Source organism: Thermobia domestica, chromosome 11 (genome assembly GCF_964235325.1).
Source record: "Thermobia domestica chromosome 11, izTheDome1.hap1.1, whole genome shotgun sequence".
NCBI lineage: Eukaryota > Metazoa > Arthropoda > Insecta > Zygentoma > Lepismatidae > Thermobia > Thermobia domestica.
The window spans coordinates 256,852,287-256,870,283 of NC_137464.1; the positions used below are offsets into that span (position 1 = coordinate 256,852,287).

Genomic DNA, 17,997 nt, shown 5'->3' on the forward strand with positions numbered 1-17,997 from the left:
CTCGTAAGGGATTTCAGAAGTTCAAGTAGTTCACCATAAAGAAAATGAACCATTGGTGAGTGACTGAAATTTCGTGAAAAAAGGTTGAATGTCTGTAGCAACTTAGAAAGAAGCTAATTTAGCTCCAAGCAAAGAATCTATGTATCAGATACGATTTAATAATTTTGAAGCTGTCACAAGATGGTTCTCAATTACTATCTATCATACTTCAACTGTGGTAAAAATCGCTGAGCTCTATCTACTACACTCACGGTTTCTATAAAAATATGAGCACTTAGAAAGAATGGTCTTACTGAAAACCATACCAAAAATATTGACAGAAATTACCTACAAAATAATGATAAACATCAAAAAGACACGCGGAACTTCAAATTACACTGAAAATGGAATAGGAGTTTTAAATCTAACTAATGTAGGTACGCATTATATTATAAATTAGAGTTAACTATGCATAGCTCTCACTTATTGCTATATCAAAATCAACAAGATCAGAACAAGTGTTATTTAGGACTTTATATTGGGATCACTGATTGCAATAGATTAGCTACAGCCCTGGACATGAAGGTCATTTTTTAACGTGGAGATCAGAAACCATAAGCTCCAGATGCAAGAGTTGCTAACTTCTTTTAGTTCTTCATTGTATGATGACTTCTGCTGTAGCGAAAAGTTGTTTTCCAAACATTGTGCAGACAAAATGTAAAAGCAATGAAATAAACCTTTCCAGAATATACAGAAAATTCCCTGATGTCTCCAGAAATTATAAAATTCCCTGACTTTTCCATGTTTTCCAGATTAGTAGACACCCTGTAATTTCATTTAGTTAGGTCTCTATAGTCTCTCGTAACTAGCAGACCAACACCTTAACCTTTCAGAGATAAGCAGCTGAGTCCGCAACACTAACTCTGAACTCAATTTATTCTATGAGAAATAACATTCTCAATTGCTATCTAGCCTCATTCTTAGTATTACTGAATAAGTAGTGAATCAAATGGACTTCCCGTTTAGCCTCATTTATCAATCTACAAGGACGAGCCGTTTTCAGGTTCATGAGAGGGAAGTCATTTACATCATCAATAGCAGGTTAGTAAGAGAGAAATATGTTCCTTGCATATACAAATTCACTACACTACATTAAACACTCTACATTTCCTAAATGTTCAATAAAAGACTTAAAAACTCATATATACAACACACTTCTATGTCAAGCAATTTATTTCTGTGAAAAGATTACGATTACCAATATACGACTGGTAAAGTATATGTGTCTTTATGGCACTGAATATTGTAGTGTTAAGCTCTATAATCATGCCATTAAGGCATGTCGTCAACATTTTCCCGTTGATTTTCAAGAATTGGAGGCTTATATTATGAGTAAATATGGTATTCTTAATACAAATACCATCAAGGTGTACATGTCTCTGGTTTAGATGAAGAAAATGTGAACTCGCGTTACTCTTCCATTCATTAAGAGATTCATTAAGGACATTACCTTACGACAACCTCCTTTTGACTCGGCACGTGAAAGCTTTTCGTCGTTTCTGTTGTGGGTTCAGACTTTTTAGCTTGCTTTGCGTAACGCTTCTGTAAGTCATCAATATCTACTTGAAGCTTTGTCAGCAGCGATACAACAGGTGGATATAGTCGACCAGACTTCGAATGGCCCTGTAGGAAAACAAAATATCATCATCAGCAAACTTCCCTATGCTAACCAGGCTGTGACAATCTCAGCCCAATGTCGCACAAAAAGAATCCGTGAAGCCCCATTCCCATTTTATGGGACACACTTTGCACCATTGACACTCACTTATATTTCGGTTTCTGGGAAGAATCACCTATTAAACTCAGGATACGAATAAAATCTCCTATTACACTCAGGATTCAGATTTCTGGGCCTGCCATTCTGAGTGAAAATTCCTTTAGTTTCCCTCAAAATACCAGGCAAATACTGGGATAATACCTTAAGGTCAGGAGCCAGAGACAAAAAAGAAACTGCTTTATTAAACGAGACTTCTTTGCAATAAAATCTCATTTCTAGTTGCAAATTTGCTTTGTATCAATACATTTCGAGAAATGAAATGAAATCTTTCAGTTTAACGTCCCACGATTATGCCCTTTAGGATAAGGATGACGATGATTAAAATAAGTGAATGATGATGGAAGAATTGGTGGAATGGGAAAGTAGGAATACTCTGAGAGAACCCATGGACGACAATCTTACTTGATCGGGAATCGAACCACGGAACCCATGCACCAGAGGTAGGCGCAGCCCGTCCCGTTCAGCTCTGAGGCTATATGACACGTGACCCACAGCTTAACGTGGGACCCGAATCACGTGAGCTCCCACCAGCAATCGAACCTGGGTCTCTCGCACCAATAGCACATACGCTAACCATATAGCTAAGAGGCAACGGACAACGATGTTTCCCAGCAGAAACTCACATTAAATGGATTCGAATCAGACACACGTTGGACCAGCGGCGAGTGCCAAAGAAATGTGTAACAGAAGATGTTATGTCCCATCACTTTCCCACAGGCTTTCTACTCACAACCGTCATGGGAATAGTTTGGTTTATGTAAAGATATCAAAGAACAAAGAGAAATACTCAATTACTACATTTAATTCTAGGGTTGGATAAGACCACAGGGCTTAGCAATGAAGACTGGGTTTGTTTAAACATGACTGTCCTTTATATTTTGATTGATATAGGTCAAAATATTAAATTAAGATGGAAAATTTCCTGGGAATTTCCTACTTACCTTAATTACACTTAACGTAATAGGTTTGCCTTCGGCATGTTTCATGATCGAGGCCAATTTTCCACGCTGGCTAGTTGTCACTAGATTTCCATTTAATTCATCGATCACGTCACCGACTTCAATTTTATCCTAAAAAGAAATAATAATAATAATAATAATAATAATAAATGCCAGAGTGTCCATTGTAAGAGAGAGAATAAAATGAAAGGTATCATTTTATTTATTATTTTTTTAGGTGTTAGTACGAACCCGTGCTAGTAGCTGATTCAATATGGTGGCACCACTACGTTGTTGCACAACAAAGGAGGAACAGCGTAGAGTTATTCCAGTTTTGTGGAGTGAAGGTATGAAACTGTTGATATTCTTCGGAGAAGACGAAGGATGAGGAAGCCTGTCTGTCACAGCGGTAAGTCTACAAGTGGTGGAAGAAATTCACAGAAGATGTAACTTTGCTGACTGATGCTCCGCATTCGAATCAGGGTCATCAAGTTGTGACAGACGAGTCCATACCGCAGCAAATCGGTTTATTCAGGAAAACCGGCATGTCACCCTGGCTAAAATGGCTTCCTTGCTTCGGTTTAGTATAACACACAGTGCATGACGAACTCCGCTACAAACAGGGCCAGATTAAGGGAGGGGCTTAGGGGAGCTATAGCCCCGGGCCTCGAGGTAAACAGGGGTGTCCACTCTGATCAAAACCTCAACTGGCTATCTAAAAAGAATCATGAAGATACAATCATCATCATAAAATTAAATATAACCAAAAATATGAAACATATTCCCATAACTTTCCTACTGTACTTTCACAGAAATATGTTAGGTTAAGTCAGCAAGGGTCACATATTTTTCTAGTCCCAGGCCTCCAGATGAGTTAATCCAGCCCTGGCTACAGAAAAATGTTTGAGAGGTGGGTTCCTCGACAGTTGACGCAGGAACTGAAAGATTGTTAGGTTGACACCTGTTAAGAGCTGCTGAGGCATTATCAAAAGGACGATGAGAATTTTCAAACTTACATCGTCACCAGAAATGAAAACTGGTTGCATCACTTTCAACCAGAGACAAAATGTGCAAGCAAAGAATGGCGACATTCTTCTTCATCAAAACCAAAGAAGTTTCACAGCCTCCCTCTGCAGGGAAAGTCATGTTAACTTTATTCTGGGATAAGAATGGTCCTCTTCTGGAACACTACATGCCTCCACGTACCACATGACTAGTGCCACCTATACCGACTTTCTCAAGAACCATTGAAGCCAGCAATACGCACAGAGAGAAAAAAATTGCTCAGTGCAGGTATTTTGCTTGAACATAATAACGCCCGTCCTCATTTTGCTCACACAACCATGAAAACATCGACGACCTCCGCTTCTAGTACCTCCCACATCCACCATATTCGTTAGCTTTGGCACCATCAGATTTCCACATCTTCGGTCCATTAAAGGAGTACTTTGGAGGGCAGAAGTTCAAGTCCGATGAAGACATCTAATCGGCGACGCACAAGTGGCTACAGCGTCAACCAATAGTTTTTTTTTTTTTTTTTTTTTTTTTTTTTAACGCAGTATTGAAGCACTTCCTATCCGATGGCGTAAGTGCATTAAACTGGGAGTGGACTATATAGAAAAATTATGTACAAGCAAACGTTCTCCCTGCAGTAAAGTAGTGGGGAAAAAATAATAGCGGTTTTCATTTGATTCTCCCTCGTATCTCTATGCTATGATCATTACAGAAGTCCAGAATTCTTGAATATACTAAAATATTCGTATGCTAATCTCATCTGACATCACAAATCGACGCATGCATTTCAATTAAAATAAAATTTACACACCAGTTCTTGTTCTATTCTTTGACTTTTGTTTACAGCTTTTGTCAAAAACGTGGCTATGTGGACGAAATCTACAATCTGAAGTGGGATGTCAACTATTATAATGTATTCGACCTTCTCTAGCCGGGAATCAAATCCAGGAACTTATGCAACAAAGGCACACGCACTAGCCCCAGACCACCGATGAAACGTTGAAATAGACGCAAAATATTGGAATCTCTGAATAGTTTTATTTTACTTTTAGTGTATGTGTTAATGGAAAACGTAGTCAAACGTTTAGTGTGTGTGTGATTTCCATTAGGAGGACATAATGTTTCAGGGGAGAAGTAAGGAAAGTGAAGAGTTACTTGAATTAAGAAGTAGAGAGTTTTGTCTAGTAAACCACAAATGTTGGACAGCAACAGTTCTTTATAGCGTGTCGCGTCAAGGTATTCAGTTAATACAATATTACAATATTGAAATTTACATATGAAAACTAAATTTTTCTGGTTAAAATGACTCTGTAAATAAATTTCTTAAAAATACTAGACGACTATAATATTAATGGAATTTCATAGGAAAATAACGGAACGTATTTGAGTTTATTACTTACGTCTTCAGCCGCCACTCCATTGGGTTCTGTGCCCACGACAACGCCCCTACCTCTCACGAATCTGAAATCAAATTTCCAGAGAAATTAACGTTGAAGTTGCATGAGAGGGCAGTCGAACCGCCCTAAATGAACAAATATTTAATTTTTTATGTTTTAGGTACGTACAAAATAATAATATAATACTAAGATGGCTGAAGACAAAAAATTTATGTTTTCCTGGCGGATGTTTAATTAATTTGAGTTACAAGCTTTTGTATTTTCTTAGCACTTTATTCTTCAAATACCCTCCTGACCAAACTTCTTTTGAAATATAAAAAGCAATCCAATAATGTTTAATGCTTCAACTAAGAGAGATGTATGCGCATATATATATATTGCAGGGTTCCCTAATGATGGCATGTCTTAGGGAAGCATTTTGGTATTATTACTCAAATAATTCTTTGACAAGCTGTACAGGTGCCAGCATTGTTTACATCATAGTCCTGTCTCTAATTTCGAGGACATTTTTGATGGGTTGAAGATTATATAAACAAATCTTCAACATTCTTTAATAGTTTCAGAGTCAAGGAATATTTTAATTCTCCGTGATGCGAATCTCTTCCTCACACAGAAGTAAAATTTATTGTGTCCACGCCCGTGTTCGGCTCCACACAGAGCAAGATCACTCCAGATCATATAATCATCATTCAGTATACAATCATACAGACACTCTAGCTACTGAACTGTACTTTTGGTTACATAGTTCCAAATTCAAAAGTTTACTACCTTCTGAACCCAACTGCTGCTCGTGTTTAGAACATAATTGCACACAATATTTCACTCCTCTCTAAAAAATCATCCTCAACTGCAGATGTGATACTTGCCGGATTTTTTAAAATTTTTTTATTACACACTCACTCACTCACTTTCACTCTCTCTCTCTCACACACAGACACACACCTACCTATCTGCCTCTGTTGCCGTTAGGAACGGAATTTTTAAAATCTCTGAAACACAAACTCACTTATTTCTAATGAAGTGTTGCATCACCGAAAATATGAACTTGGTCGATGTCAGTTTTGGGTCATCGATCACGCTCAGGAAATCTTGTGGTGTCACCACCACCTCATTCTGACGTAAGAGGGACAGTCAGGTCAAAAGCAATAGAGAGAGCACGATCTTGGTCTTTGGATCTCAACCACGAACACCGAGGTTGTCGGGGTAGTGTGAATAAGATTTTGACGGAGAAACATCGTTAGACGACAGGTCATGGAGCTACTTCAATACTTGAAGGTATTGTAATAAGCTGACATATTGAAGGGACTTTACCTTACAAACCATTACAGTTTACAGATCTAAGATTCTAGTTTCCTACCCAAATTCTGCTGCATCTTTTAAAATATGTATTTTGTGTATTTCATTTATAATTACAATATTAGCCTGTTAAAGCTACATCCCGAATTTAGTATTCTTGCATTTTTATGACAGAATTATACAATTTATTATTTATGTTTCCAGCTTTTCATAAAAGCTGGTGGTGGAGACAACATCCCCAATCTGTTGGGCAACGATTTTTTACATTTTCTAGGTTGCCTTCAGTGCTATACCGACATTATTTTCGGTGTTGCAACAGAAGCGTTTATATGACGAGTTTCATTTCCCTAACTTGAGGGATTCGTGATATACATTGTTCTTGGCAAGCTCCACTTTGACCCCCTTAGGATATATATTTCCAAAAATTCTCCCTTATCTCCTGTTTTCTTGACAAAAAGGAGTATTCTGTCTAAATTTCATGTTTCTTCCTACAGCAGTATGGTCTGGACGATGATCAGACACTCGCTTCTATTCTTTTATATATTAGTAAAGAATACTTTTGATATGTGATTTGTTCGCGCAAATTTGATTACTTGAGCAGAGTTATCTGCAAATACAGCTACTTGATCCTCCCATCTTGCTAAACATCTAAATTTTCTCTGACCAATGTAAATATTAGCGACTTCATCTTATGTGTACTTACCCTATACAAATTCCTAGCATTCGACAGGGAACAAATTCTTGCTCCACGTACACGCCGAGTTGCCAAGTTTCATCCAAAAATAAAGCATTCTTGAGATTCAAGTTGAAAGGGATTTTACTACATTGGTAGATGGCTGATAAAAATATCTCTCCGAGGATTTCGCTCCCGAGAATAGAGTTTCCCGGTTCATAAATAGACATTCGGCGAACTGGGCGAACCTGTAATAAAACATTATCGTTAAGACTATGAAACATTAACAAACACTCATCTGTTATGTATCTTGCGAATCCTAATTGAATTATTATATTTCTTGTATAATTTGGACAACCGATCTGATACGGTTGCCTGTGATTAATGAAGAGCTTCGGCTTTACAAATATTTCTACATTTTATTCAACTTTTATTTTACATTTATTTTACATTTACTTACATTTTATTATCAAACTATTTTTTCCACGAAAAATACTAAATCAGCAATGAGTTATTGAAATATTAAACACTATACAGATTACATAGAGCTCTTGTTAATATTATATATATATATATAAAGGGTGGAAAGGCATGGAAAGGTTCTAAACTGGCCACGAGTAGCGTAGATGCTAATGCTTTCTCCTTTGATGAGTGCGGTCCCGGGTTCGATTCCCAGTGGGGACACTTAGTCGAAAAAGTGTAAAAGCTTTCAAAGGCTAGCCATCCTGATTGAGGCTTTCCTCGTTCCCACCAGGCAAATGCCGGGATGGTACCTAACAATACAGGTCCCAATCCGCTTCCTTCCCTTTAATCGGATAATGTGATCGCCAAGGGACGTCATCCCTAATATGAGACGGGCTAACATGGCCACATATGCCGAAAGTTTAGAAATCAAATTCCTAGTCCTATAATTCAATACCAATGGATATGGAAAGATTTATTTTGATAAACAAATATGGAAACCACCTTGTATTCACTGTATAGTGTCCTGTACATAAGTTATTTCATTTCAGAAGATGGTTGGTTGGTTAGATTTGACTTTTAGCGTCCTGTTTATCAGCGAGGCTATATGAGACGTAGATCTATGTTAAAGTGGGATCCAAATTACATAAGCTCACACCGGGAAGCACACTCAAGACTCCTGCGCCAAAGATGCGTACCCTAACCATCAGTGGCGTATTTAGCGGGGTTATCGGGCTCGAGACCTCCGAATTAAATTTGTTAGTTTTTCGCATTCCACGTACAATAATTCTTGTTATTATTTCTAAGAATTTCACTGACTTTCTATTTTCATATCATGATTTTTTTAAAGAAATAATATTATATTTGTCAAATTTCATTCCATGTAAAAACTGCGTTCTTTTTTCCTTTCTTTCGTCCATTCTACTCTTCTGTTTCTTTTTCTTAGTTCTTACTTTCTTTTATTTCTCCTATTATACTTACGACCGTTGTTAGTTGTGATTTAAGCCGGCCGTTGTCAGTAACACCAAAACTAAGAGGAGCTGATAAGAGAAACTAGTGTTACACACCAACTTGCACGGATATCAACATAAGGGGACTTTAGTTATTATAGCAAAGGAATACTTACATCGTTTAGTTATAAACAAAGGTAAATGTTTGAATTAAAGAAAATGAAGAAGGGGAAATAAGTATCACGGGAATTAGGTAGGCCAAGAGAATGCTTCATTTTTCTTCTATGAATAGAATAAAAGGTACTGCTAAATTTTTGTGTGTATCATATCACAAGATTCACCAGTCTGCAGCCCTTTCCACCTTCTACACCCTCTACCCACATACGAGTTTCACGTTTTTTCCTAGTATATTAGTAGTAGACCATTGATTAAAATATACTTAATTCTCAAACTCAGATAGACAATTGCCCACCGCTAATCATATAGTCACGAGGAAGATCTTCATTTCAGAAGCTGACAGACTTACAAATCTACTTATCATTGACTAAATCCTGGAGACACATTTTTCCTGTATATCATAAGAAAAACAAATATGCAATAAGTAACAGATCAAGGAAAGAAATTCCATAGTAATAACATACTCGTCAAAGTTGGCCACGATACACCACTCAGGTAAACAAACATTGATTTTTAAGTACGTTGAAGTAATAGTATGTTGAAATAAATATCTTAACGTATTAATTAAATAAGTAAAATTGATAATTTGATGTTCTCCAGTGCTTCTACTTACAATGGCTTCTACAGGTACATGAAGACATCTATTTATGAGACACGTTCTAATAAGAAGTCTTAACATTCCTCGAGGAGTAGCGATTTTTCGACAGTTCTTCACTGCTTCCACACACGAAATGTAATTAAACGTTGCACTACAAAGAAAGGAAAAAAGTATCAGAAAAGAAATAGAATGTATTCCACAGAAGAAACATTTTAAAAGGCGTTTAAAAATATGGAATGAAGATACGGTTATATCAAAGCACCACGTACGTTACGTTCGTAGGAAAAATATGTCACTTATTGCCTCTTTAGTTCTGTAAATTTAATTTATACTTAGCGATAGAATAAAAACATAGAATTACTTATTAACTATGGGACACAGTTTTTCCAAGAAGCAAATTTCATTAAGGGTTAGCGTAAATGATCCATCATGTTTCAAAGCACTGTTTATTTACAAGTATACGCCGTATAAAGACGGGTGAGGCATGAAAAGATACATACACTCTCAACAAGTTTCTAGTACATTCAACAAATGTTCAATGTGTGCACCCTTGGTCACCCGGCACATTCCCCACAAAGTCATCATCAGCTTCCATAGCTTGCTGCATTGGGGTACGAAAGTCTAATCAGTGGGAATAATCATCTGGAGTCAGGTGTTGTAACACTTGCAAACGGTAGCGTTTGAAATGCAAACGCCGCCGCCAAACTTTCCAAACTGTTTTCTGCTGAATGCCCAGTTCACGGCTTGCACAAACGGTTGATACTTGTGGGTTGCGCACAAAACTCTTGTCACGCGCCCTACATGATTACCTCTGCGCCGTGCTTTTTCTTTTACAGAGACAACCAGTATTAAGAAATTGGCGAAACTAACGTAAAATGTTCTGATAACCAGGTGCATTTTTTTTTTCCGTATTCGCGTACAAATGCACGCTGAACGCTCGTAACCGACAAACACTTCGCGTTTTCTAACATACAAAACTCCTCTGCATTGTGGCCATCTTGTAGAGTACCGTTATAAGCCTGCCATCTAGCAGGGGATTTTGGTGAGTCACCTGTCTTTCTACGTCGCATACTTGTCATTAAACAGTGCTTTAAAGCACCGCCCGGGAATGAACCTGGGATCAAGCAGACGTGAATCCAACGCTTTAACCACTAGACTATGCTCTCTCCTTTGGTTTACGAATGCTCAAAAAAAAAAAAAAAAAAAAAGACACTTTTAAGAGAGAATAAGAAAAACGTACAATCTAGTCACTTCAATTTTCAATTATGTAGCACTATGTACTACATTATACAGACTACAATTAGATATAGTCAAAAATGTATCCGAAATGTCCTAGTTCATTCTTTTCTTTGGAATACAAAAGTGCAGTAATCACCCGCAAATAATTTTCTTCTCGTCCTATCTCGAACTGTCAAAGGTCAATTTACCTGAACCAACATTATCATAATAACAAATAGTGTTACCAAGTGGTTGTGCTGTCGGTTGAAACGAGCCACCGGGTAACTTCCGAATTCGTTACACATAATGTATTAAGGTGGTGACGTCACGAACTACACAAGTTATTCCCAAATTAATCTTGTGATTTGCGTTCATTTTATTCAGCAATCCAATGATAATCGGCTAGTAAGTAATACCGAAATATTTGAAAAGCAAATGTACTTTAAAAAAATTCGTCAGTTTTGTTGCCAAAACACTTCAAAAATAATTGGTCGCTTTTGTTAAAATTGTGTCGCCATCTGCCTTTCCAAGTACGCAAGATTTAGCGACTTGTCGCTAAAACTGGTAACATTGTCTCTAGATCAATTATGGTTTGAGATCTTAACATTTGAGAGTAACTCTATGAAATATATATTTTTTTTTCCTAAAAACTGATCCATTACCAACGAATTACAGAATGAGCTTAATAATCAAAAGGTTTATTATGATTGCCAGCTACATTCTTCCTAATACCCATAAAGTTTAATATATATATTGACTCATTTTCATTTTCGAGGCATTTTCCTCTACATAGAATATAACAGAGAACTGACCAAAGTCTGACAATTTTTTTATTCAACTCACCCGAACTTCTTATCAGCTATCTGTTCTAACCAATGCCAGCATTCTGGTTTTCTGTTGCCAGTGGAATAAGACGCCAAACCTTTCTGGAAAACACTTTCAATGCTTTGACAAAACGGCAAAAGGTGGATGTTCTCATCTGTAATCTCTCCCTTCTCGGCATCATTTACCAAACGAATTAAATGGCCTGCAATGAATATTATATGTTATATAACTATGTAGGAAGGTGAGAACTACACACCATTTTAATATATAAATTAAATATACAGCCTGTCCATACTTTAAAGTGGTATTATGTCGCTTTGGATATTGTATTTAAATGAAATTAGTCATCATAGACATTGAATGTGGGTTCTACAAATGGCAATGCAAACATCTAGACATTTTCATTCACGCCACAAATGCTCCAACATATCTGACGAAATGGACTGGATAGCAGCAGTAATACGAACTTGCACTTCTTGCAGATTTAGAAGCAATGTGGGTATGTAGACACAATTCTTTACGTAACCCCATAAAAAGAAGTCACAGACCCCTAAGTCAGGCGACCTTGGCGGCCACTTGTACAAGACATTATCAACATTAATGTCTTCGCTATAGCTCCTTAACACTTGTTCTTTAATAGCAACACAACACAACGAAATGAAATACACTTACGTTAGCACATTACGGCATAACAGTTTACCCAAGTGACCCCCAGCATAAACAGAAACTGCAAAAATGAAATGAAATGAAATCTTTGAGTTTTACGTCCCTCGGTTATGCCGGTTAGGCTAAAGGAGACGGTGATTATGAGAAATGAATGAAATGGTGGAATGAAGAAAGTGGGAGGAAACGGGAGAACCCCGAGAAAACCCACGCACACGGTGTTTGTCCACCACAAAGTTCACTTGGCGGGAGCAGGGTTTGAACCCGGGACCCCATGCACCAGAGGTGAACGCTCTACCACTGAGCCACCGCGGCCCCAAACAGAAACTGCCAGCTAAATATCCAACAGTGAACCCATATCGACTAATCACAATGTAAACATGAGTGAATTTACTTTTTCTGTTTTATTCCGTCCATTGTTTGACATGAACAAAAATATTTTGAGTTTTTCTTTCAAATGTAACCAATTTCATTTAAATACAATTATCCAAACCGACGTAACATCACTTTAAAATATGACAGTAATTTTATGGACCCGCTATATATTGTAACAGCCATATATTTTTATTGTTTTCAATTTATAGGTATTTTGGCTGCAGAGTACATTTTATGTCTATCTATGAAAAACACACGCCTTTCTTAGAAAAGGTAAATCACTTATCCAAAAAAAAAAAAAAAAAAAAAAGTCTGTACTCCACACCACCGTAGGTCCTTGTGAAGTTGAATCGGCCAACTAATTACGAACACATGGATTGGTTGAAATATTTTTGATAATTGAACCATTCTTCGTGTCAAGTGATGATCACTCCTCTCAAATATGTTTACTCCTTGTTTGACTGAGAATTCACTTACGTTATCAATCGATCCTACTTTTCTTAAATGAGTGGTTAAGTATATATAAAAATTCCTTCTAATGCTCAGAGCTAGTTCCTGGCTAAACGATTAGCATACGCGCCTTTGGCGTGAGAGCCACCCGGCGGGAGCTCATGTGGTTGGGATTCCAAGTTAATCAGTAGGTCCCGTCTCATATAGCCTAAAAGGGACGTTAAATTCCAAAAGAACTCAACTCCTTCTAATGATTTAAAAAATATCAAGGCAGTGGCTTCCCCGTGTTTTTTTTAGAGGGGACTGAAAACCTTCGCAAAAAGGTATCAAAGTTCCCTAACCAAGAACAAGAAAGACTAAGTATGTATTGAGTTAAACGACCTACGAATCCCCTTCTAACGGTATCTAGCATAGGTAAAAAGTAATTCCGTGAGGGATTGAGAAGTAAGTTTTATTTAAAAAATTGTTAAGTTATTTCTGTCTTTATACCCACAATGGTTAGGCCCTTCTAAAGTAAATCTGCATATAAGAATGCAACCTCTCTCATGAAAAACCATTTCTAAAGCTGGTAAGAATAAAATTCGACAAGGAGTAAGTTAAATAAGTATATGATTAATTTATGTATGATTTCACATTATATATTTGTATTGAAACAAGTTTTTAGAACCAATGCCTGAGCTACATTCATTAGAGCTGCCATGGAAAATTAATAAAATCGTGATACCAAGTTTGCTGTTTTTTTTTTTTTTTTTTTTTTTCTCCTTTAAGATATGGACCTCCAAACAATGGTTATATTTATAGGAATAAATATTAGGCAAATATACGAATAAAATTTTAACAGCAGTCGCTATAACAAATAGCAGAATAAGACAAATTTTCGACTCGATTAATGCACCTACTAGTATTTAAAATGATTTGCAGAACTGTGACTACTATATACATCCCTACAGTTCCTGCGAAAAGTTAATATCATCGTTGGAACAGAAAAGGTTTATTATCGTGAATAGCAAATATCTCATTTAATAAAGGCCGATTCAATTCATATTTTTTTTTCTGTCTCAATACTCAGAGCAAGTAGCCTACTGTAAAATACTTAGGTCTGGTACCGGATGAAAATATGAAATGGGATAAGCATATGTTAATGTTAGCACAGAAGATATGACCAGTTGTGGGAGTTCTCAGTCGTTTATGTAATATCGTACCAAAGTCAAGTGTTAGAGGAGTATGCTATTCACACATACAATCTCACCTATTTTACTTATCGGTAATCTGGCAGAATGGTACGCGATAAGATATAAAGAAATCAGCAATTCTCCAAAAGAAAGCAACTAAGTTAATGTATGGATTACCTCTCAGATATTCCAGCAAAAGCTTGCACATGACCTCAGGAATATTACCACTAAATTTAATTACGAAAGTTCAAACAGGTATTTTAATCTACAAAATTATAAATTCCCAGACACATATTAGTCTGAAGCTTTTTTTAAAAAAATAACGATATTCACGAATTCAATACTAGACGTAGAGATGCATTACATATAAGAAAAATGAACTCAACTAGTTGTGGCACAAAGAGTGTCAAATACAGTTTACTTAAAACTTATAACGATCTACCAGATATATTTAAAAACTGTTGTAATAAGTATATATTAAAGAAACAGGTGACACAACATTACTGGGAGCAGTATAAAGCAGATTTTGAGTAACTATCTCGCTATGTGACATTTTCCTACTTTTTGTTGTTGTTAATGTAACTTATATACATAATCGATAACTACATTAGTTCCCGTGCATATATTTTTATTCTCGTTAATATCTTATGGTATATTCTAAATTTCTATTATTGTTTCGTGTAATTAGTGGTGATCATTTCTTTCCTTTTCTTATATATATATATATAAGAAAAGGAAAGAAATGGTCACCATATATATATATATAGGGCCGGATCCAGGATTTTCTGAGGGGGTGGGCAGTTACTGCACCAAATAACTGCCAGTACATTTGAATTAAATTTAAGGTTTTAAATGCCTTTAGACATCTATGGTGTGAATGATGAATTGCCCTGAAAATGCTAAATGTCTGCTCTCGATGAATCCTTTTCGCTCAACCTTCAGAAAATTGACTGAAATTATTGATTTTGCAAAACTCACTGCTAGCTTCTCACTTTAAGTAGTGTATATTTACAACGAGGGTGGTGGTGGTGCACGTGCACCTTAGCACCCCCCCTAAATCCGGCCCTGTATACACGCATATATATATATATATATATATATATATATATATATATATATATATATATATATATATATATATATATATATATATTGTTTGGTTCTATTGACTGTGCATTGAATGGTTTTCGTGCAGGGTACCCAGCGACTTTTCAAATCAATTTTCTCTGATAATTCCAGGTTTTCCAGGCAAGATCTATTATTTTCCAGACATACCGGGTAATTCCTTCCTCCAAAAAATGAATGAATGGAAAACTCTCCACAACATCCACCCACTGTCCTCCATTCACTTTTTTTTTCCTTTTGGAAATACATAATTAACAAGATTTATATCTTTGATATACCTCTCTCATTACAATAAAATCACAGTACCGTACTTATGATTGCAGTTTACATAAATAATTTCTGTTATGAATTTTCACACTAAACAAATTACTACTGCATATTTCCTTTGTTTCCACAGTTCTTTGCCTTAGAGATGCTTTCAAGGTCTCAATTTCATGATTCAAATTTTACATTCAATGGAAGTCTCTAATGAAAGTTTTGCTTTCTTTCTTTCTTTCTCGGGGGCCGCGGTGGCTCAGTGGTAGAGCGTTCACCTCCGGTGCTTGGGGTCCCTGGTTCGATCCCAGCTCGCGCCGTGTGGATGAACATTGTGGTCGTGGTTTTTCTGGGGTTCTCCCGTTTCCTCCCACTTCTTCATTCCACCATTTCATTCATTTCTCATCTTCACCGTCTCCTTTAGCCTAACCGGCATAAGCGTGGGACGTAAAACTTAAAGATTTCATTTTTTCTTTCTTTCTTTTTTTTTAATTGGTAATCTGATCGGCTATGTGCTTATTTTCCTTTTTCTTTGATTCGTTTGCAGTGTTTTTTGTCTTTTTCCTTTGCACGGCTTCTCCATAACGTGCAAATGATCCACGTACGTACTGAAGCATTTTTGTGTATATAAATACCAAGGAACCCTTCAGCATATTGTATAGTATCATGAACAATTCGTAAACTCACCAAAGATTATTCATACATATTTTCTACCAGCATGTCATTGTTAACTGAGAAATCCTTCTTAACGGAAATATTTCCATGGGAAAGGACAAGTAACATTGTAATAATGTCGCACAAATCAACGAACGCACAATTATCAAGTAGATTGCAATAAAAGACATTTAACCCATCTGTGTATACATTAAATAATTCGAATTCCTTCTCTTTTATTACTGAAACACGCAATTTGGAAAATTGATGTTTTATTTCTTCAGCTTTGGCGGCTAAAACTATACTCTTGTTATAGAGTTATTCAAGAACAGGTCCATTCGCTTACACTTTGGTTAGGACAAATTTTATTTAGAATAAGACGACAGATTTCGTCCTATTTTGTGTGATAATGGGCACTTTTCAATAATTTTTGAAGTTCATTTCAAAAAATTAATATCATCGGTATACAAAATTCCCTGACATTTTCAGGTTTTTCAGGTCGCTGGAAAGCCTGTAGTGTCCTCGGTAAAAATGAACAAATACTAATTCAGATGCATCTTACAAACTATTGAAACAAGTTACATAGAATTGAAAGAAGGTTACAAAATAATAAATATAGAAATTATAATTTATAACAAATTATGCCTGTCATGGAGGAAGACTCCCATGTACCGAACTTCTTATGTGTCGCCTATTTAGCATAATTAATGAAACTATTTACAGGATAATTTGATTACATAGGCTGAGGTTTATCCTGACCTGGTTCCAATTCTAGTGGTCGACTATGCCGTTCTGACTGACTGCCAAATGAGTGACTCTTTGTTTACTATTTGTTTAGTTTAAATACCCCTGGATATATATATATATATATATATATATATATATATCAGGGATGGCTGGTTTAAACCAAAAAACGAAAATTGTCCGTAAAAGTGTACCTATTCGTAAAATCTTGATGAACACACATTTCTGGGTTATCACGTTTCACTCTCATATATTATTCGTACTATATTCAGACCTAAATTCTCCATTCTTTACTCAAAGAGATTATATTACTAAAGCACCTTTTTTTATGTAACTTTATGGATGTTTTTTTGTGATTTTTTCTTATAGTTTGTTATTATTGTTATGCAACCAAAGGAAAATTCTAAACATTGTTTCGTTTTAATAATGTTTACTATTGATAAAATACATCGAAATGCCGTACTTTTTTGGGGAGGGAGTCATACAAACCCCACGAGAGGTAATTATTGAAATAACAAGAATCATTGGTAACTATTTATGTATAAATGGGTTAGAGCCAAAGTGGACTCAAATAATTCGTATCTTTATTTACTTTTCTTACTGATATGCAACGTAAGTCGTTATATTTCTTTAACTTGAACTAATAAAAATCGTAGAAAAACTGATTTGGACTAAATTAGTTCTTCTGTACTCTGTAGTACTTTGAAATTGTCCATATGTAATTCTGTATAATGGATCCACTTGTGCAATTGTTTGTCTTTTTGTCCTTCTGTACTAATGATTATTGAAAATTATATTAACAAATATGTCAAGGTCAGTCAACGTATTTTTACCAGGAGTCCTTCGTGAGTGAATCGGCAGACGTATCGCATTGGCCAATTAGTCCCGGTTTCGAGTTCAAATGAAGCACAATTTCTCTTGGATGTAAGCCGAGAAGCGGTTTGGATTTCGCTTTAAGCTTTTGTGACCCCTTCCAACATAACCCGGTTGTTGCATACTAACACTAAGGCGAAACAAGCTTACTTCTGTCTATATGTGATATAAATACATAGAGCAAATTATTTAAACCAAAAAACCTGGTTTAAACCGAAAAAACCTGGTTTTTTCAATAAAAAACATGGTTTTTGCCAACCCTGATATATATATTTACAATTGTACTTTATTTCTATTATTGTTCCTTTCTTTTATTTGTCTC

At 36.0% G+C, this 17,997-nt stretch overlaps 1 protein-coding gene across 2 annotated transcripts in view; it reads right to left on the reverse strand.

The window, feature by feature from the left end:
• LOC145664964 (uncharacterized) overlaps nt 1-17,997 on the reverse strand; it is a 69,034-nt gene that overhangs the window by 45,629 nt on the left and 5,408 nt on the right. For both annotated transcript variants that reach the window (XM_081732115.1, XM_081732116.1), the window contains exons 2-7: nt 11,383-11,566; nt 9,337-9,472; nt 7,165-7,382; nt 5,169-5,229; nt 2,758-2,886; nt 1,490-1,662 (exon numbers count right to left, since the gene is read on the reverse strand). In XM_081732115.1, coding sequence (XP_081588241.1) covers nt 1,490-1,662; nt 2,758-2,886; nt 5,169-5,229; nt 7,165-7,382; nt 9,337-9,472; nt 11,383-11,566 — 901 coding nt within the window. The remainder of the gene's footprint in view (nt 1-1,489; nt 1,663-2,757; nt 2,887-5,168; nt 5,230-7,164; nt 7,383-9,336; nt 9,473-11,382; nt 11,567-17,997) is intronic.